Source organism: Vollenhovia emeryi, unplaced genomic scaffold (assembly GCF_000949405.1).
Source record: "Vollenhovia emeryi isolate VEMERY1.0 unplaced genomic scaffold, V.emery_V1.0 DF939123.1, whole genome shotgun sequence".
Lineage (NCBI taxonomy): Eukaryota > Metazoa > Arthropoda > Insecta > Hymenoptera > Formicidae > Vollenhovia > Vollenhovia emeryi.
The window spans coordinates 1,481,123-1,501,503 of NW_011967243.1; the positions used below are offsets into that span (position 1 = coordinate 1,481,123).

Genomic DNA, 20,381 nt, shown 5'->3' on the forward strand with positions numbered 1-20,381 from the left:
GACTTTCCTTTACATTTGTCGTACGAGAAATTTGTCACGCATATCGATTGGTTCCAGGACAGTAAAGTGCCCGAGTATCTGGAAATGTTCTATCCTGCAATCGATCAACGTACTTAAAAAATGTATCGTACGATAAATGTAATAAGTCGAGGAAAAAATATGCGGCACTCCCGGCGCTACCGCTAATTAATGAGCAATCCTCTCCCTCGCCGAGAGAAACCGGCTGGAAACGAGTCGCTCGACGGGCCGTGCGCGGAGCGGGCGCGCGGTAAGATTTCTGAACACGATCTTCCCCATCTTTCACGTCGATATCTCGTCGGGAATCGTTAGATAGCGACGACAACTAAGTTACCGCTGCGAGCGTTATCACGGCCAATTGTGCGGAAATACCTCCGATCGTACGTTACCGACATTGACGTGTACGCGCGTACGCGGCCTCGTTCTCACTCTCGCGGTTTTCCTTCCGGCTCCCTCCGCCCCGGCCCCTCTCATCGCTATTTTCTTTCCAGGTTCCTCCTCGCCGTCGCCCTCCTTCCCAGTCGCTTCCATGGTCGCCGAGACGTTCGACAAGATGTTCTTCGAAAGGCTCCATCTCAGCTCGGTAAGAGCCGCGCACCGGGAAAAGAGCTGCTTACCGCTGCTCCCACCCTCGGCGGAAAACTATAGTAACCCAGTGATAGAAACGAGAAATCCTATAAGCTTCCCCCCTTTGCCATGGCAACGCAATTGATATAAAGTGCGTGGTGCGCGAAACAGTAGCTTTTTGTTCTGATTTTTTAACGCGTATCGAAATCCTCTTCCTTCCTCTCGCGTTCCCGTTTGTTCAAAGAGAGACCGGGTTTCTCTTTCTTAGACGCGCACTGTCGACGGCAATAATAATAACGCGCTGGTGCCTCTCCTTTTGTTTCATCTTCCATCGTTCCCGCGACGAGACCGCGGCAGTTCAATCACAATTCCGTTGGATATCCGCCGATCTACTTTTCATGCGAACTTGCAAGTATTTCTGGCCCCTCTCGTTCGTGTGTGCAGCCGCACGTCTATGTGTTGTTCCATAGAGCGATTAGACTAATTAGGAGACCAGGAGCAGGACTAGTCCTGGACACCGAGATTACGGGATCTCCCGCTTTGCGTAATTTAAATGGATCTCGCGTAGCGGTATATATTCGGGCAGTGGAGCGGTGGCATTTCAAGCAGATTATAATGTCCCTTTCCTTTCTTTTCTCCTTTTACGTGACGCGCCGTTGACGTACGCGAAACGTTTCAGCGACACATTTAGCGGTCTATCTCGCAATTAGCGTAAACGAAAAATATCGAGCTGAACTGTCGGCGGGTTGCGCGTCAAGATTTCAATATGTCAAACTGAAACTAACGCGGGGCAAGAAATGAAATCCGTATCCGTCATATTCATTATCCCGATGACGTCTCCCGATGTTTCCATCTCGGCGAGAAACCTCTCGCGCACAAAACACATTATTATTATTCACATTTTAAACATTCGCGTATTCTCATCTTGAGCTCCCGATTTACATAATAGAGATTCGTGGCAATGTTCTTAACTTGTTATTGTTTAAGTAGAATTTTTACGTTCGCCGAAAGCATTTTACATTTAGATGAAAAATATACCGAAATGGAAATAGAGCAATACGGAAACGGTTTTATTTTCGACGGGCGAACGTACGTACGTTACGATAAGCTGTAAATAGGCGTATCAAAATTAACCACCGATTATATGTAATAGTTCTGTACTTTTTTGTTATCCCCTTTTTTTTAGCCTTTGATACCATTTTTTTTTACAGCGCGTCAATATCAATTCAATTGCCATGGTAGTTTGAATCAATGATTTTTTTGCACGTAGGGCCCTTCAAAGGGCGGGAGCGGGGGTAATTGCAAAACAGTGCAGAATCGACAAAAAGTGCTCTCGAAAGGAGCGGATCTCTATTTATGTATACAAAAATATTACACGCACATCTCAATCGACGCGAGAGTAATTGCGCATTTTCCCAGTGGAAAATGAAGTTAGGGATTTCATTATCTAAAGTACAGATAAAGCGGACTGACAGCCTTTATCCGCGGATGTTATCTCGCGTTCTTTTGATTGACAGCACGTGCGCCGGGGGCACCTATCGCGGGGCATCGTCGACCGGCTGGGAGGGCGGTGGGGGGGGGGGGCACCGGGATATTCAACGGAGGGCCCCGGCGTTGCGCCGCCGGGTGGACGTCGCCGCCGCCGCCGCCGCCGCCGCCGCTCCCTAGACGACGGGGAGGGGGAGACGAGACGCCGGCGGGCGTCGCGACGCTGCTCGGTAGCGCCACGAACTAAAAGTCCGGGCGCCACCGCGCGCCAGTACCGAGACCGCGATCGTGGCGAGCGTACGCGTGTCGTCTCGTGCGTGCCGTGTGTGTGAGACGCGCGCGCCCCGCGGTTTTCACCGCGACACGGAACCACGGCTCGTGCGTTCCCCGGTTCCTCTCATGCGTCGCGCCGCGTGCGAGCGTGCAGCGAGCGATCGATCGGTCCGCGCGGAATCGCCGTTCGCCGTCCGCGACAATCGTAAACGCGCGCGCGGGCGGAAGGTCCCCGTCCCGCCGCCCTTCTCGCGTGCCGTCCGCGCGGACGACCGCGTCGGGAGACCGCGTCGGTAACCGCTCCAGGATTCGCCGAAGGTGCCCAACGTTTCGAATTTCGAGGGCCGTCAGTCCCGGGGTCTCCAGGCGTTTCTCTCTCTCTCCCTCCCTCCGCTGGACCACGTCGTTTCCTTTTCCCCTCGTCGCGCCCTCCCTGTCCCTGTCGGTCGACGATGGGAAGTCGTGCTCCGACTTTTCCGCCGGTCGCGTCGCCCTTTCTCTCTCGCTTTCCCTCGATCCTCCTTCGCCCAGCGCCACGGTAAATCACGGAAGGTCGATAGTCACGGTGTGACGTGATTCCCAGTGCATCGCCGGGATTTTCCAGCCGAGATTCCGAGATTATTGCGTCTCCCCCTCCTCCCCTTCTCGATTCTTATTTGACGACGATCCGCCGCGTATCGGATTGGAGCAATCGGCGGCGGCAGCGGCTTAACGAGTTCCGCGGCTTTTTATCGGCCGGCCGTTCGGTGATTGGAATCCGCGTCCCGGCTGTCCCGGCCGGATTTTCGTTCTTTTCATCGGCGAAACGATCGGTGTCGATGTCCACCGTCGATGGGGGGACGACGGGAGGTGCCGACAGGTGTTTTTGCTAAGTAAACACGGCACACAACTGGCCGAATGACAGACGGAGCACGTAGCCACCCACCCCGTGAACGGGGACCCTCGTCTTCTAACGAGCGGTGCTGTGCCGCGTTCGATATCGATGAGGCTTCCCGATCTTCTTCCCGACGAGGCATTACAGTCCGCCAAACCTGCCGTGTACAGCGGACTCGCGAACGGGAATTCCCTTGAGACGCGAATCAAAGAGTGAGGATCCCAATCGACTTCTTTGAGCTGCGACCACTGATCCGCCCGCTCGAAGGAAAAGTCGAAAGTGACGTGCGTCAAACGAACTGCTCCATGGGCCTAAGGGCCTGAGCAGAAAGATTGTCGTAACCGTTTACGATTCTGTCGTAAGACTCCAGTCGGTCAGGAATTGTCGTTGACGCATGTCGCATCCCTCGCATCCGTTGCCTCCCGAGGCGACATACGACAGTTCTTTGTGCATTGACCTCCGACACTGCTTTACGTCTTACGACGGAATTGCAGACCGTTACGACAATCTTACTGCTCGGGCCCTAAGGGCTTGAGCAGGAAGATTGTCGTAACCGTTCACGATTCCGTAAGACCTAAGTCGGTATCGAAAGTTAACGCACAAAGAATTGTCGTAGACGTATGTCGCATGCATTGCATCGCAAGACGACATACATCTACGGCAATTTTTCGTGCGTTGACTTTTGACACCGACTTAAGTCTTAAGGAATCGTGAACAGTTACGACGATCTTTCTGCTCAGACCCTAAGACTGGTATTAATTTGTCGTACGACCAATGTTTCAAGCGTGTTGGCTGCAGGATAGAAAAGTTCTCGAGTATTTAGAAATTTTCTATGTTGTAGCCAATCAACATGCTTAATAAAATTCGTCGTACGACAAATGTAACAAGTATCCTAATCGTGCGCTTGCGACTGTCGTTCTTTTATCAATTGCGCCCTTCTCATTTAAAGCGTCCCTTCCGCGATAATCGCGCGACTGCGGCGTTTGATATTCGTTTAATTAATTTAACGTGCTTTGTCAAACACCGTCTACGGTTTCACACACATTTCCGGGCTACGCTATGGCCGGGTGTCGCGCGGTGCAGCCTCGTAAAAATTGCAGCTCGAAAATGAGTGAAGGTTAACGAAAATTCGTGTATTTCGACAACAGAACGCGCGAAAAGCGCGCCAGCCTCGCCGCTCTCGTTAGCGTCGCGAGCGCGTCTCCCCCGCTGATACGCGCGTTTAGTTAATCGCGGCGCGAGTCCCTCTCGTCCCCCGCGCGCGGGGGCTGACGAGCGCGTTTTAACGAGCGTTTTCAGTTAACGCGGTGGCGACATTCCTCGTGGCCCTCCGGTACACGGGACGCGACACGACACATACCCCGCGTGTCTGCCACGCGTCGAGTCTGGTTCCCCCGCGGGCTCCGAGGGGGAACCTTCGCCGAGAGAGCCCTATTAACAAATTCGATTTGTCGCGGTGGCTCCGGCTTCTAACCGTGAAACGGATAGTTGGCGATTTTTCCCCCCCCCCGAGCTCCCGACAAATTGCAGCTGGCGTGTCGCGCGGCCTTTCCGAGGCGAGGCCGAAGGCGCCGCGAAACGTTATCGCTAATAACGGGGCTTCCCTTCCTCCGAACGTCGCCGAACGAGGGCGAAGAAAACGCGAAAAAAGAAATGGGAACCGACGAGCTCGTAAGCTTCGAAGAACCGCGAGGAAACGAGGTGGCGGAAGGGAATCGAATCCGCGTAGCGTCAATTAACGTAAGATGAAAAAAAGAAACGAAAGGGGAGAGTGGAAAGCGCGCGATCCCCCTCAGCAAGGTCAGCGAGATCGCTCGTCGGCCCGCCAGGACTTTTAACTTCCGCGGAAACCGATAAATTCATTGGATCCCACTTTCCAACGAGTACGCACCCCCCTCCCCTCCTCTTCGCGCGGTTTGTCGGGGCAAGTTTTAAACTAGTAAAACTCTTCCGGCCTAAAACGTGAGGAGACGTATAAGTAAATTCGATTTAATAGCGCAAGTTGGACCGTATATCACGATTAAAGCGGAGCCCGACTTCCATCGGACTTTTCGCCGGGGAAAAACAACTCGCACGATGTATCGGGGAGAACACCGAGGTCGAGATCGTGAGTGGTATCGTCGTCGTGTGTGCGTGTAGAGGCTGATACCAGAGAACGATCCGTAAACGCTTAAGACTGTCTTAGTCGTAGACGTAAGGCAAGGCATACGTGTACAATAGCCTTTCACGACTTACGTTTTTCTCTGCCTTGCCTTACGCCTACGACTAAAGGCCTCTGTCCACGATGCAAGAACTCGGTCCAAGTTCTAGTCCCGAGAAACGCTATTCCATAAAAGCTGCAAGTTGATTGGCTACGCGTTTCTCGGAACTAGAACTTGGACCCAGTTCTAGCGTCGTGGACGCAGGTCTTGAGACAGTCTTAAGCGTTCACGGATCGTTCTCTGCCATCTGCCTAATATTCATCGACACTCAATTCGTCCCTCGCGATATTCGTCACGAGATGGTCGTTACATTTCGATGTCGCAGCATCCGTTCACCATTTGTTCGAGTATTTTTGCCTTTTACGAACTCTCTTACGTTACGACGGTCACCTACGAGAGGGGGACGTGTACATCTCGGGGAGAAACGCTAGATTTTCCCGCGGAGTGATGTATCGAATGTTTGAACGCGCGAGAAAGCATAACATCCGCAACAGAGCCGGGCGCTTCTTGCCGGATGCCACCAGATGTGCTGTCCGCTAACGAAATTTCTAGCGTGAAAAAATACGAGACGGTGAAAGTTCCGCGTTGCCGCCGCCGGCGCTTCTCGGGCGGGAATTTAAAGCCGCGAGGAAGGTGGAGAGATGAAAGCACAATTCACCGAATCGATTCTGCCGTCCGTAATTTTATTCCTACGGCTAACCGGGGGCGGCCCGCGTCTCGGCGCGCAGTTCAATAAACAATATCCACGGGACCGCGGACTGCTTTCGCGTTGCATTAATGCGACTTTTATAGTTCGACAAACAATCGAAATGTAGTAGAAGCAACAACAATATCGTCGGAATTCTCTCGGCGAAGGAGGGAGGTCGGTAATTCCCGTGCGCGAAAGTGACGTTAGCTTCGAGGAAACGTTTCATCGCGATTCCTCGTCGATCGATCCGCCTGACCACAAAACTGTAATTTATCAACCAAAGCGGGATATTTTTCCACGGCGGTCGTTTCGGCCCCTCGGAGCGCAAAGCCGACGCTTTCTCGAGCGCTTTCCGAGAATTCGATTCATCGGTACGCGCCGCGAAATTATCGTTTGTCTCTGAACCGTCGTCATCTCTTTTCCCCGCCGTCGCGTTTGATGCCGCGTGGACGGCGCGGGCGTTCGAGGCTATCAGGCTGGCTGCTCCGTTGAACGGAACCTTTAAAGTTGCCCGAGCCCGAGATCTTTTAAACTCGAGCGCCAAGTTTAAGCCGGGCGGTACGGAGGAACGTCACGGTGGCTCCGGCAATTAATCACTTAGCGGTTTTATTCAATTACGTCTCGCCGCGGAGCGGAGACGTCGAGTGCCGCTGAAGGCGGCGAGGGGCGAGGGGAAGACGGTAACCGTCCGAGCTTAGCTTCCTGGGGGAAGCCTCGGAAACCCCGTAAAAGTGTTATTCGAGCCCACGGCCGGCGCGGTGTCGCGTAGCGGCGCGTTGCATTCCGGCCGGCACGCGCTCCTTTCATTATGCCCTCCGAGTCCACGTCGATCATCGACGGCGATCGGACGGCGCGAGCAAGGACGGCGGGATCGGCGGTGTACAGCAGAACGAATTATTCACGTCGGGCTCGATCATTAGAGGCGCATTCAGTATAGCCGCGGGCGTGCGGCGAGCGGAGCGACAAGTAGTTCACTCTTCGTTTCTCCCATCGGCTGGTCCCACCCAACTTTTCCCCCCTTCCTCGGTTCATCGAGTTTGCTCTCCGGTCCACCGCTTCCCCCCCTCGTCCCCGGCGACATCTTCGTCGCGATTCCTTCCGCTTTAACATGCTCCGTGCCTCCGATCCGAGAGACCGGACCGTCCGAACCGGAGCACGAATCCGAGCTCGGCGACGCGGAATTAGGATGAGATCCCGACCGGGAGAGAGGGACGTCCGCGCGAATGCTCGAGACCCCGGGACCACTTCGCGAAAGAGTCGTCGTCGCGTCAGTTCGCGCGAACCCGTTGGTCGGGCGAAAGCACACAAACGGCCTCTTGATTTTTCAGAACGAGGGAGCGGATCTGCAGGAATCTGCGAATGGATCGTCGGTGAAACGGGTTACGTGATTCGTGACGAGACACTTTTATCGTAAGAAAAAAAGGGGATTCGCGGAGACCTCCCCTCCCTCCCCCGTGGTTAGACTTCTCGCGCGCGCGGAGAGAGCCAGTCTCTCGCGAGGAGCGGACGAGGGAGGAGTGATATGAGTGCTGAACGCAGGATCTCACGTGACGTTAAACGGCGATTGAGTGGCGAGCGGTTCGAAGGAAATACCATCGAGTGATCGGCACGCGAGGAAGACCGGACGTCGCGGCGAGGATCGGGATTCCAAGAGAGGGAGAGAGGGACGAGAGGGCGCGTAGCAGCAGTGTGTTTGTTTCTTTTGGTTGCGTGAGGAAAGCGTAACCTACGCGTGCGGCGAGGGCCCGAGGAAAGTGAAGACGAGCTGGAGGACGGCCGGGTGGTAGCAGCCTCGAGGTGGGAAGGAAGGTGAAAAAAGAAGATGACGCGGTGCCATCCGATCGTTCTCCTCGCCGGCCTGCTCACCGTCGTCCGCGCTCAAGGTCAGTGTGTTGCCCGGCATCCTTCATCTTCTTTTATTCTTACTCTTCGTTTCCCATTACGGCGCAATTATGTCTTACTTTGCGTTCTCCCCGATCTCTGGCCCCGTACCCGGTTATTCCTTCGCTTCGGCGGTAACTGCGCACGGTGCGAGACCGTGCGCGCGGATCTCCGCGTCTCGGAGATCGCGGAGACGCCCCTGGCCCCGTTGGGCCTGATCCGCAACGCGCGCTCCTTGCGTCTGGAAACGTTCCGTTTCGTACAATTGCATTTTTTTAATCTCCGCGGGTTGACAAACTGTACAGTGATGGAACGGTCGCGACACTTTGTTTAACGAGTTCAGGAACGCGCATTTAGATTCAGGTTTACCGACGGGTAAACCGCCGAGGGCGTTGCGGCGCACAGATTTGCGGCATTGCTGTGGGCATTAGTAAGCATTTTTGGGGGCATTATTAAGATAAAATAAGATAAAGTAGGAGAATGAGATAAGGCAATGCCCACTGGGCATCGGTGCGATTTTGGTCAGCGGTTCACCCCTCGAGGTTTGCGCGCAAATACATTTTCTTCGAGGAAAATTTCACTCGAGAAATAGATCGGAAACGCTCGAAATCGGAATGACCGTCGAGCAAAATGTTCCCCGGAGAAGAGCATTTTGGAACGTAACCCTGAATCCAAACGCGCGTTCCTAAACTCGTTAAAAAGAGCAGTGCCGCCACCGTTCTGTCCATTGCACGTTGTCGGCAAATTTTTGAAGCGCCTCGATTCACTCGCGTAAAATAGAACGTTTCCCGATGCAACATCGTACATCCAGGCTTCAGCGTATCGACGACGTCTCTCGTCGCGAGAAACGTTAAACGTTTCGCTCCTCCCGCGGGAGACTCGTCGCCAATTTCACACAGCGATCGAACGATGATCCGCGCGACAATCGAAAGCGGCGGTAAAGCCACCGCGCGCCGGACGGCGAGAACGCAGGCTGCGGAATTAGTTTAATTGTTTGCCGCTACTTATCTGACGTGTAAAAATGTTGTGAGTAAGCTGCTGCGGCGCGTAGCGTTTCGCAAAAAAGTTTGGCCCTAGTAATATTGCATTACGGCGTAATGCGGCCGCAAAAGCGGCGCCCATTTGCTTTTGTCAAACTTTTTACGTGTACACAGGTCTTTCTGGCGCGGAGAGTAGAATTCAGGATCCGCGCGGGCGGAGAACGACGCGAATTTTAATTACACGCTTTTCCGTCATACGCGCGAGCGGCTGTATAAATGCCCCCCCTCCCCCTCCCCCTACTCTGTACTCGCCAAAGTTTTCAAACGGTCACTCTCGCCGCGCGATTTACCGCTGCGAACCTTTTAATGGACGAGCCCTTTAAAACTTACCCGGCCGAATGCGATAATTTTTCAACGTTTAATCGACACAACCGAGCCTCGCGCACGCCCGGAAGAGGCTCGAGAAAATTTGAAGAACGGGGCCGCGAACCTCAAGCAGGTGCGGCGCGAAACGTAAAAATCGGCCGTCGCGTTCGAGATCTCGCGAACGAATCCGCGAATTAAATTGTCCCCTGGCGACGGGGCGGCGCACGCGCCGCGCGTTCAGCCACTCGCGGAGAGGAGACCTCCCTTAAAAAAAATTTCCTTCGCGCAAATTTAAAAGTGTCTCCCCGTACACGGTAATACCCGAGATCCCGCCGTATTACGACGTGCGGGGCTTATCGCCGCGGGATAAATCGCATTTGTCGCCGGTGCAGAATCTTGCGCGGCGCAACTTTTCATCCCTGTCGGATATTTCGTTCGCGAGTGAAATTTGTTTAACGCACCATTCAAGTCTATTTCCCTAACAATAGCGCATGTGCCGACATTCACGTGTAACGCCGTGGTTTCACGCGTATCTGCTGACGTCTACCCATTGTCGCGGGCGGCCATTAATCATCGTCGCGCGAGGACGCTTCCTAAAAGCAACAACAATATTATTTTACCAGAGTGTCGCGCGATTCCCCCCTCCCCCCGGTCCCAGTGGTTTTTTTTTTATTTCGGGCTAACCAAGTTTTTTTCACAGTTCGCGAGCATTACATGCAATATTGCGCGACGGCGTTTCTCGTCGTTTCCTGCCCCCTCCTTCCCTTCCTCGCGCGCGACTCTTCTCTTTAATTGTCCGCTTTTGAAGCGCGAGGCACGTGGAAACGGTGACGGAAATAAGGGAGGCAGACGGCGGGGTTTACGATGAACCTAGTCCGCGGTCGTTTATTCAGTAGGAATTTCTTTTTTTACGGCGTTGTATTTTTATCGAATCGGGTCGAACTCTTCCCCCCCGCGGCGCTGGAACACGCCGATGAAAACTTTACGACGCCGAATATGTCCGCGGCCGATTGCCATTTACGTTCGTTCTCGACGAGCTTTTACCGTCGGCCATCGATAATATCACGTTAGAGCTGCGGGAATTAGACGACTGGAGATAACGTCCCGCCTATACTTTCGCAGTATGGTCCAACGAGCGGTTCCATAAGCGATTAGCCCTTATTGCATTTCTCACGGATTACACACGGATTGCACAATAATAACCGCCGAGCGACTCGTTTCCCAACTCTTCTCGTCGTTATCGACTCTCGCGAAACCACATTCGGGATAAATGACAAATCAGTTACCAGTTTTACATATCTCCCCAATCTGTGGCTCTCTGTTACGTAGAGGTAGATTCAAGGCAGTAGTTTACGAATCCTCTATATTGATTCCTGTAATAAGTAATTGAGAAATAGTGAATGCTTATGATTTGCAAATTATCAGTGTCTCGACACCAACCGCTTTCTTCTTGTTTGGCCTTTAGAGTGTCTATTGTTAAGATATTTATACATATATATACATATATATGTACTCGCATTTATATGTGTGTATATACATTTGTATACATACCGGTGGCTTTGGTACACCCTGTTATGTATAGCGCAACACAAAGCATGGAGATTATCGGTGGCATTTACAAGTCGGTGCTTTCACCAAATTGATTTTCCGGGGTTTCGTTCGCTGTTTGCACGTTTAATTATGCGCGCCATTATTCCTGCGCTGCAAATAATGTAGCCCGACGCTCATTAACTTTTTACGATACCAATTTTTGGTCGAAAATAACTTTAGCGTAATGCCCATCAATTCCTGCCGGGCGTACTATTGCCGTGTTTCCTTTTACGGCTAAATCTACGGCTTTTAATGGATAATACCAGCAAAACGGCTTATTACTCGTCGTAATTTCACCGGCGGCCTTCCGCCTTCGGTTTATCTAGTCTAGTAATCGCTCTGCAGCGCGAGTATTTGCAATTCGTCCCTGTTCATCTCTCACGCAAAGAGCTACGATTTTTAAATCGCCCCAGCTGGGCCGAGAAGACGACGGAAGTCGATCTCCTCGCGGGAGAGAACAAAGTTTATCCCGAGGGGGAAACCGCTGATCAAAATCTTGCACACCAATGCCCACCAATGCCCAGTGGGCATTACTCTGTCTTATTATCTTATTTTATCTTATTTATCTTGTTTTATCGCTCTTAGTTCTTTCTGTGTCCAACACGACACTTTGCGTTAGCCTCCAATGACGTAATGCGTATTAATACCCGAGTTGAATCGCGACTTTGCCAGGTTCATGACATGTGCCTTTGTAACATGCTCTTACGTTAACCACGACATTTGTCTCCCACTTTTGTAAATCTTCCCTACATTAATATCGTCAATCTTACTTTACTTCTCGAGCTTTATACTTCCGACTGTAATTTGTGTAACTTATTTATTTTGTAACTCACTTGTGTATCAACTCTTTACCAAACTGCTTGCAGTTTCTTTGTCAGATCACTCGAGAAGGACCACAAACCATGGTCGAAACGTTGTGAGTTTAAACACAAAAATTTGCCAGGCATGGTCAAGTATAATCATCTGAAGTTTTTATTTTATCTTTATAGTGCCCCAGCAAGGCCTGATGCCCAAACTAATGCCCAGTAATGCCTCAAATCTGTACACCACAATGTCCTCAGTGGTTTCCCCTTCGATTTATCGCATCCGCCAGTTTCAGGGTCCACTTCTTCGCCGGTTGATCGTAGCTCGCAGTCGCACAGGAGTCCATCTTCGCGATTATCCTCGTGCTCTCCTTTTTGTCTCCTCTTCGACGAGGACGGCGGGAGGGTACGCGAGTCGCGGGGCACCTCTGCGTAATCGAATTCAAGTCGCACGCGCGCGGACGGGGGCGGATACGGGCCTACGTGCGTGCGTGCGTGCGTGCATGCGTGGTACGCCCGCGTGCGTGCCGCACGATCATTGAGGCGTGGTCGGCGAATTACGTGTCCCCGACATATGTCCCCCTGGGTAGCCCCCCCTGTCCTCCCTCGGCTCGTTCCTCTCGCGCACCCCCAGCGGATCCGCCATACGGTCACGTATGCTCCGGCAGGGTTTCCCGCCCGAGCCAGGTTGCAGGCCGGCGCGCGCGTGTGTCCGGTCGAGTCAGGTTCTCCCCTTTTTTTCTCCCCGCCTCGTGACCGGGGACACGCGACATCCCGTTTCTTCCGTGCGTACCGCGGATTACGGCGCAAAGTATCGCATCCGCCATACGCCTCTCCCTTTTCTCTCTTTCTCCGTCCGCAGACTGACTTTGCCGCCGGTGAGGTGACTCGTCGGAAGTGCGATCGTTGCGCGTATTGAATCGGTAGTGTAATGAGCGTAAACGAACGTGTACTTTGAACGGATTAGGTCGTCTTATTGTTTGTTACATTTCCAGTGGCTTCACGCAAGATTTTACGAAGCGATCCCCGGTGATGCGACTTCACGTCGTTTTGTTTTTCAAGACGTAGTTTGAACGTTGACTCTTTCTGAGAACAATATTGTTTCAACACAGTTGAAAAATATTCAGAGACAACACCCTCGTGCGTCAACTATTTTTAGCGAGAGATGTGGGTAGGGGGGAGTACAATCCATCCTTTCATGGGTATGATTTAGGAATGGTCAGGATCGCCGGTCGTCTCTCTCGGTTCTCTCTTTCTCCGTCCGCAGACTGACTTTGCCGCCGGTGCGATGATTCGTCGGAAGTGCGATCGTTGCGCGTGTTGAATCGCTAGTGTAATGAGCGTAAACGAACGTGTACTTTGAACGGTTTCGGTCGTCTTGTTGTTTAGGCTTCACGCAAGATTTTACAAAGTGATCCCCGGTGATGCAACTTTGCGTTGTTTTGTTCTTCAAGACGTAGGTTGCCTCTTTCTGAGAACAATATTTTTTCAACACAGCTGAAAAATATTCAGAGACAACAACTCCCGTGCGTAAGCTATGTGGGGGGAGGGGAGGAGTACAATCCATCGTTTCACGGGTATGATTTAGGAATAGTCAAGATCGCCGGTCGGCGAACGGGTAATTCGTTAAAAGTCAAATAACGGGCGCCTGTCGCGGCGCGGATTTGATTCGCGCGCGAGAAATGGCGCACACGGGATTTCTCGCGTCCCCGTTATTTACAGAAACTCCGAAAGCCGTATCGCATTTCACGGCGCAACGACAGTGTAAAATCGCGATATATCTTTAAAGCCTCCTCCCTTGCCTCCCCCCCCCCCCGCCCCGCCCCGCCGTGCCAGCTATTACGTTTCACGAATTGTGATGCCGTTTATAACCGACGTAACGTCTCAGGTATCACGTTTCGGATTATTCGCGAGAGTACGTATCGGGTGCCGCCGCGGATACAGACGCGAGAGTCAAAAACGCGGACGGATTACCATTGCTCGCGACGGGCGTCTCGCGCGGGGCGTGCACCGATAGTCGCGTCTCCCTCGGCTGATGTATTTAATCAGTCGGTGACCCGAGCGGGACTCGAAACGCCGCGTCGAACGTAGACCCGAAAATTGGGCGACGGTAAAACTCTCGTTACCGCCGATTGCTGTCTTTTACATTAATTATTTGAATTCAATCGCAAAAGTATCCAATATTTACAGCGCGGACCGAAGAAACTAATGGGTTTCAGACGAGCGGTCATTAGGCGGTTACGCGACCTTTCCTCGCGCTGTGCGAGGGGATAATGAGGCGCGCTCGCGAGGAAAGCGCAGGACTTGGACAAATAGTTGCGACGGGGCGCGGGAGTAGGTGAGAGGGGGCGAGCCCCGGGGGCGGATCAATTCTACACGTAGATTAGACCCGACGATGGCAACGATAACAATAATTTGTTCCGTCGCTTTACGCGAACACCGCTCGCCTTGAGTAATTGGATCGCCACGAGCGGCCGGCGCGGCGTCGCATAATAAATTATTTTCCTCCCCCTCTATCTCGATTTCAAACGAGCGAGATATCGTCCCGCACGCTCCTCACCCTCCCACGTTCGTGGGATTTTTTTCCACGCAATTCGCGATAATCCGCCCGCGAGCGCGAGTAACGTCGCCGAGGGGGTGAACCGCCGAGGGCATTGCGGTGTACGGATTTGCGGCGTTGCTGGGCGTTACTAGGCATTTTTTGAACATCGGTTTGGACGCTAGCCCTTGCTGGGGCATCGTAAAGATTGTCCGGTCCATGATGTAAAAATACAAGGTGAAATAATTAACAATGGCTCGTACGATAAAATCAAATAATAAAAGAAGGGGCTCAGAGCCCGAACAAGGTTGTAGTGTCCGATAAAAATACTCTAATTACTTGGTGAAACGTTGCGCATGTAACCGATTTTTGGGGGCAAATTGTTCATTGGTTCTTGCTGCATTCAACCGCAGTGATTTGCAGTTCGAAGGTTTGGGGCAAATCTCTGATTGGTCACGAGCGCGCATTCCCGGGAATGTTACACCTGGTATTCTCGCGTCACGCCGAGCTTCTCCGGGCCCGTGGGACAAATCGCGCGGGAAGCAAGGGCGGAGGACAGACCGTCTTCCCTCTCGCCCGGCGGATGATGGCGCGGAAATAGAAACGAGATGGGCGTTGCCCGTCGTTGCGCTTACGTTGCGAACTTGGCGCGGCGCGGCCTTGCCTTATTAAAGCTCTCGGATACCCCCGGAGTAAGTTTCACGTTCAAAGAGCGCTCTCCGGCGCTCCGCTCCGCTCTTTGGCGCGCCCTCGCGCAGACATTCGAGTCGCGGGTAAGCGCCCGCGCGACGCGTCGCGTAGCGTCGCGACGCAGCGTTCCAATTTACACCGGCGTCCCACGGTTCTTCCCTCCCTTTTTCACGTCCGCCTTTTTATCTTGCCTCCTTATTAGCGTGCCCTCGCTCGGCGGCGAGTTGATGAATTTCCGCCAAGTAATATACAACGTATCGTGGAACTTTATAACCGATGCAACCCGCGCGCGAAAGGGATCGTCTCGATATCGGGCGGCGTTCGCGCAGCAGCCGGCCTGGGACTCGATTCTTGAAGTCATTCGAAAGAGAAACGCGAGGGGGAAACCGCTGATCAAAATCTTGTACACCAATGCCCACTAATGCCCAGTGGGCATTACTTTGTCTTATTATCTTATTTTATCTTATTATATCTTTATAATGCCCCAGCAAGACCTAATGCCCAAAAATGCCGCAAATCTGTACACCACAATGCCCACAGCGGTTTTTCCCCTCGGGGAAACGTGTGCGACAATTCTGCTCTCGCGGAAGAGTTAAAAGTCGACTGGTTAAAGACCACGCGAGTAGCCGATCAACTTGCAGCTTTTCTGTGAGGGCAGAATTTTCGCGTACGTTTCTCCTGCGAACGAATTCAAGAATCGAGGGACCTACCTCTTTGCCGGCGCGCTTATCTCGCGCGGCGCAGAAGAGTGAGATAAGTCTATGTTTCTCACTCGCAGGAATTTGACAAAGTCTTCTGGCCAGTCTTTGATCACAGAGTCTCTAGCGCGGGGTTTCCTCCCCTTTCGAGCAAAAATAATGCGCATTTCTCGGCGCGCGTGTCACGAATAAATATGTATATCGAGCCTCATGAAACCAATCTATTAAACGTCCGTCACGTCCGCGGAATAAAACGGTTAATTTCAGCGATGAATAGAACAATACGTGCGTGTTTACGTTGGGATTAGATTTCATAAATCCCCCCCGTGCACGGCGAATAAAACTATTTCGTCAACGACGTCGTCGTCGTCGTCGTCGTCGGCGGCGGTGGCGTCAATTATAACGCCGTGTTGGCCAATACAACGGCGCGCAACCCCATTGTGGTTTGCAGGGTTAATTGTATCGATTCGATACAGCACCGCGTGCACCATGAATTTCCTCCTCGCCGTGCCGGCGCGGCGCGGCGGCCCCGGCCCCGGGGTTATCGCCGATTACCGGGATAACTTTCGAATCGTACGGTAATGATTTGTGATCGACAGCGAATTTGCATACGCGTGCGGCGCGCCCGGATTGCAGGGCGCCCCTGGAAAGGCAGGTAGCCGGTCGGAGAAGCCGCGGCGCGGGCAACGTGTTCCCGCCACGACTAAACTAATCGAGGAGAGAATTGTACACGTATGCGCGTTACTGGCACCGCCGGCAGTCACGTATATACACCCCCGGCCCGTACGCCGCTCCAGTTTTCCGCCAGTTTAAAGCCCTTCCGTGGCACCGATCAGCGGCGATAAAGTACACGTATTAACGCCGTTCCACTCGCGATCGTTATACGTAGAAAATCGCCCCCCGATACCGATCGCGAATACGATATACTTTATACACGGGCCCGGAGTGCAACTAAAAGCCGCCCGACCGCGCGACACGGAGAGACGTCGCGGATGAAGGGGAAACGAAGGGAGGGCAGCTCGGGATATTTTTCATAATTATGTCGGAATATCGCGCGGAATCGCAGCCTTTTGTACGTACGATTATCGGAACCCTCGACTCCCCCCCCCTCTCTCTCTCGACTCGCTCGCATTGAAGAGAGATCGCCGGGCGATGCAAAAATTGCGCGTAGAATAAGCCGGATTTGCGGAGACCGCAGCATCCCTTTGAAACGGCAGTCGTTTAACGTTTTTCCTGCGATCGCTCGTGGCGATAAATACAAGGCGTGTTTACGGGCGCGTGCATATTTATTTGCAAATTCATATTTAATTCGGCAAGAATTTAATATCCGCCACGAGCAAGGTAATCGTATTACATAAACATAAACGTTACATCGTATAGACGTATTCGCGGACATAGCTAAATTTTCCCATTGTTTGCGTAAACTATTCGATATTAGCGCGCATTACGTACGCGAATTGTAAACGGAAATGTTATATAACGGATTCATCGGCTCAATTACAAGGATAATTTTCCTGTAATTCGGACAAGCATATTTTGGACCTGTTTCATTTATCTCGAAAGCGCTCATCTTCGAAAGCTCAAGCGCGTTCGTTCCGGAAACACGATCTCGATAACGTATCTGGCACGTCGAGCAGAAACGTCGCCCCTTTTTTTTCCCCCCTTTCCGCTAACGTTATCAGACGCGCGTGTTCCATCGCGGCTGAATTCTCTTTCTCTTTGAACCACTTTGCGTCCTCGGGTGTAAAATTTTTAAATTTAACTGCGAGTTCGGTTAAGGAGGCTCGACCGTGACACTCGTACGCGTCGCGGGGCCGGGAAAATTATGTTAAATGAGAAAATGTGCCAACCGTTTTATTATGTGAGCTCGGCGAGTCCCGCGCTATTTTTCCACGCGCCTTCATCGTTGCGTTTTCCCCCGCGTTTTACGAGGCACATACCGTGCGTTACGGGGCGCTCGATCACGCTTCCGCGACTTACGCTCACGGCGTTAACCTGAATGGAGAACGGAAAGAAGAAAACAAATTGATAGGTCACGCGACACATCCAGCGTATTATTTTTAGAATGGAGTATGTAGCGCGCCAATACGGGGCCGCTTGTCGTCTGGAATTATTTTATCGCTAAATCGAATCGGCCACTTTAAAGCACGTTTCGGAACGACGAATATAGTTTTCTCCAACGCCAGGATCCGCACGTCGCCGGGTCGAGGAGAGCTTTTTTGTACGTGCATAGATTGAAAGCGCCGCCGTATTTATGCGGGGCGAAAACATAGAACTGGCGCGCAGCTAGGTGCGCAAGAAGTTGAAAAGGCCGGGACGGGGAAACGAGTAATGGAATACGCGAGGGAGAATGTGAGGTCTGACTTTTCTTACGCTGGCGCGGAAAGCAAACCGCCGTATCAGAGCGAATTTGAATCGTCGTATTGGAAGTCCTCCGCTCTTTGTCTTCCTCCTCCCGGCTCGGTTCTTTTCGTCGCGCCGCTTCCTCTCGCCTACTTAACGGGGAGATCGCCTTTGCCCTCCCCTCGTCCTCGTCGGTGACGACTTCCGACTACACGGCCGCCTCTCTCGCCCTTTTCCCTCGCTCTCTCTCTCGCGCCGCGAGAAGAGAGCCTGGGCGCTTGCGCTAAAGCCCGACAACTTTTCGTTTCAGCATTGCAAATTGTTTGCCACGAGCCCGCCGACGACCGTAGCTACTTAGGTAGCTGGAAGCATCCACACGTTAGAGTTGGGTGTAGCGACATTCGCGGCGTCGCATTTCAATTTACCCTTTTCCCTGTAACCGCCGCCGCCGTCGACGGGGGTCTTACGGTCGGCGCCGCTGTACTTTCCGTCCCTTGTCGCGATTCAAATTGTTACGCGTCGCTCTTCATGTATTTTTCATACACGCTTTGGTTTGTTGCTCCGATGCCATTGGAAAATTTCACGAGCCGCGGCGACTGCCATTGTCCTGGTTACCAATCAGCCGGGGGCGTCTCTCAGGTCCCGACGATCGACATCTCGATAGCCGTTGTTAATGAAACGTGCTAACTCGTCTTAAAGTTTGCCTCTCGATAACGCATATTTCATAACTGAATTCGGAGTCGCGCATAGATTCTTGCCAGGTAAGGGCCCAGTTTACGTCACGCGAGGAAGTGAATAATCTCGAGATCTAACTGGCAGTCCCAGGCTCGCTCTCGCGAATGTTTAAACACGGGATAAACTTATACATTAACCCAATACTTTGTCGGTATCTCGTCGACGTATATTTAACATCTATCGATGCATATCAATTTGATGTACTGAAATATGACTAGATCGTGGACAGCTACAGAATATTTTTCGGACACCGTAATGAAATCTTCTAAATATCAACTTGATTATTAGAAATAGTAAGGTAGGGAGAGGGCCAGTGCGAGCCAACCGCAGATGTCCGTGCGAAATTATTCAATGTGGAACTTTTAAGTCACTTTATTCATAAATATCCAAACGACCCATTTTCGGGTCATCCTCAGTAAAACTGGGTCAAATGTGATAAAAAAATAATACTTGGTGTTCCAAAAAAAACTTCACAATAAAAATGTTAGTGTCAGTATTTTCTTGACCATATTTGACATTTTTAATAATACAGAAAATTTATTGCGAGAAATATCTCGGCCAGGGTTTGAACTTGGACCTCCCTACAGTCTAGACGGGCGTCTCACTAATTCGACTACTTTCGCAATAAATTTTCTGTATTATTAAAAATGCCAGATATGATCAAGAACGTACTGAAGTTGTTAATTACTGCTGGCGACATTGAAGAATATTCTTATTAGTTAAAAATTTTAAGTTTACGAAGATCAATAAATTTAATTCCTGAATAGACAAATAATGCACGACGCTTAAATGGACTACTGTCATCGAGAGTTATCCTCTGACAAATTCCAAAAGTTCATTAAGGGTTCATTCCACTTTAACGGCCCAAAAACTGTGCCTAACTTTACCTTAAATGACGATTGCCATAATTGATTATTGGATTTGCACGCGATCTCAACTAGACTTCAACACGATATTCACAAGGCTCGCGCAAACGACGTCGTCGATCGCGTTTCGATTAATCTTACATCATTCGCGAATCGCTCGGAGAGGAGCGTCTCGAGTGAAGATTCTCGAGCGCCCGCGCCGACGACGGTCGCGCGATCTCACCGCGAAATCGCGGCACGGTTTATTAGGTAACTTTTAATTAACGAGACCCAATAGTTGCGAGAGCTTCCCGGGAGGGAACGAGCGGACGGACGTGCCGGCAAAAACCCCGGCGTTGGCCCTCCGGCCGGGGGGCGTGCGTGGGACGGGTTTCACTATTAATCAGACGTCTTTCCAACTACCCTCGACCGACGTTTACACGGTCCTCTCGTGAGTTACGAACAATTTTAATCGATGGAGTCGGGCTTAATTTTTGGTCCAATTAGCCCGCGTGACCGATCTTCCCGGTTAGGTAACGGCGGGCGCCCACTTCCGTGCTGGCGGGGACGGCGAAGGGGGGGGGGAGGGGGAGCCGATAAAATAACAGCGGCCGGTTTAATTACTTGTGCATTACACTTGTCAGCGCGTCGGTAATTGTAACTCCCGGGGCTGCGAAATTTCATGTCGAAACATTATGGCGATACGCGCATTACGCGAATTTAACGTAACGTATTAGATAACATTATTGGTGGGAACGTTGTCGGGGAATGACGCGCGGAATTATGATGAAATTATTGACAG

General features: G+C 51.9%; 1 protein-coding gene across 4 annotated transcripts in view; it reads left to right on the forward strand.

The window, feature by feature from the left end:
- Nucleotides 1-508: 508 nt before the first annotated feature.
- The window catches only part of LOC105569647 (nephrin), a 303,114-nt gene continuing 283,241 nt past the window's right edge, over nt 509-20,381 (forward strand). For 3 of the 4 annotated variants that reach the window (XM_012026276.1, XM_012026278.1, XM_012026279.1), the window contains exons 1-2: nt 509-601; nt 7,438-7,992. In XM_012026276.1, coding sequence (XP_011881666.1) covers nt 7,932-7,992 — 61 coding nt within the window. In that variant the 5' untranslated portion in view covers nt 509-601; nt 7,438-7,931. Of the gene's footprint in view, nt 602-2,302; nt 2,665-7,437; nt 7,993-20,381 lie in introns of those variants that run through there. The other variant, XM_012026277.1, reaches the window with a different exon arrangement.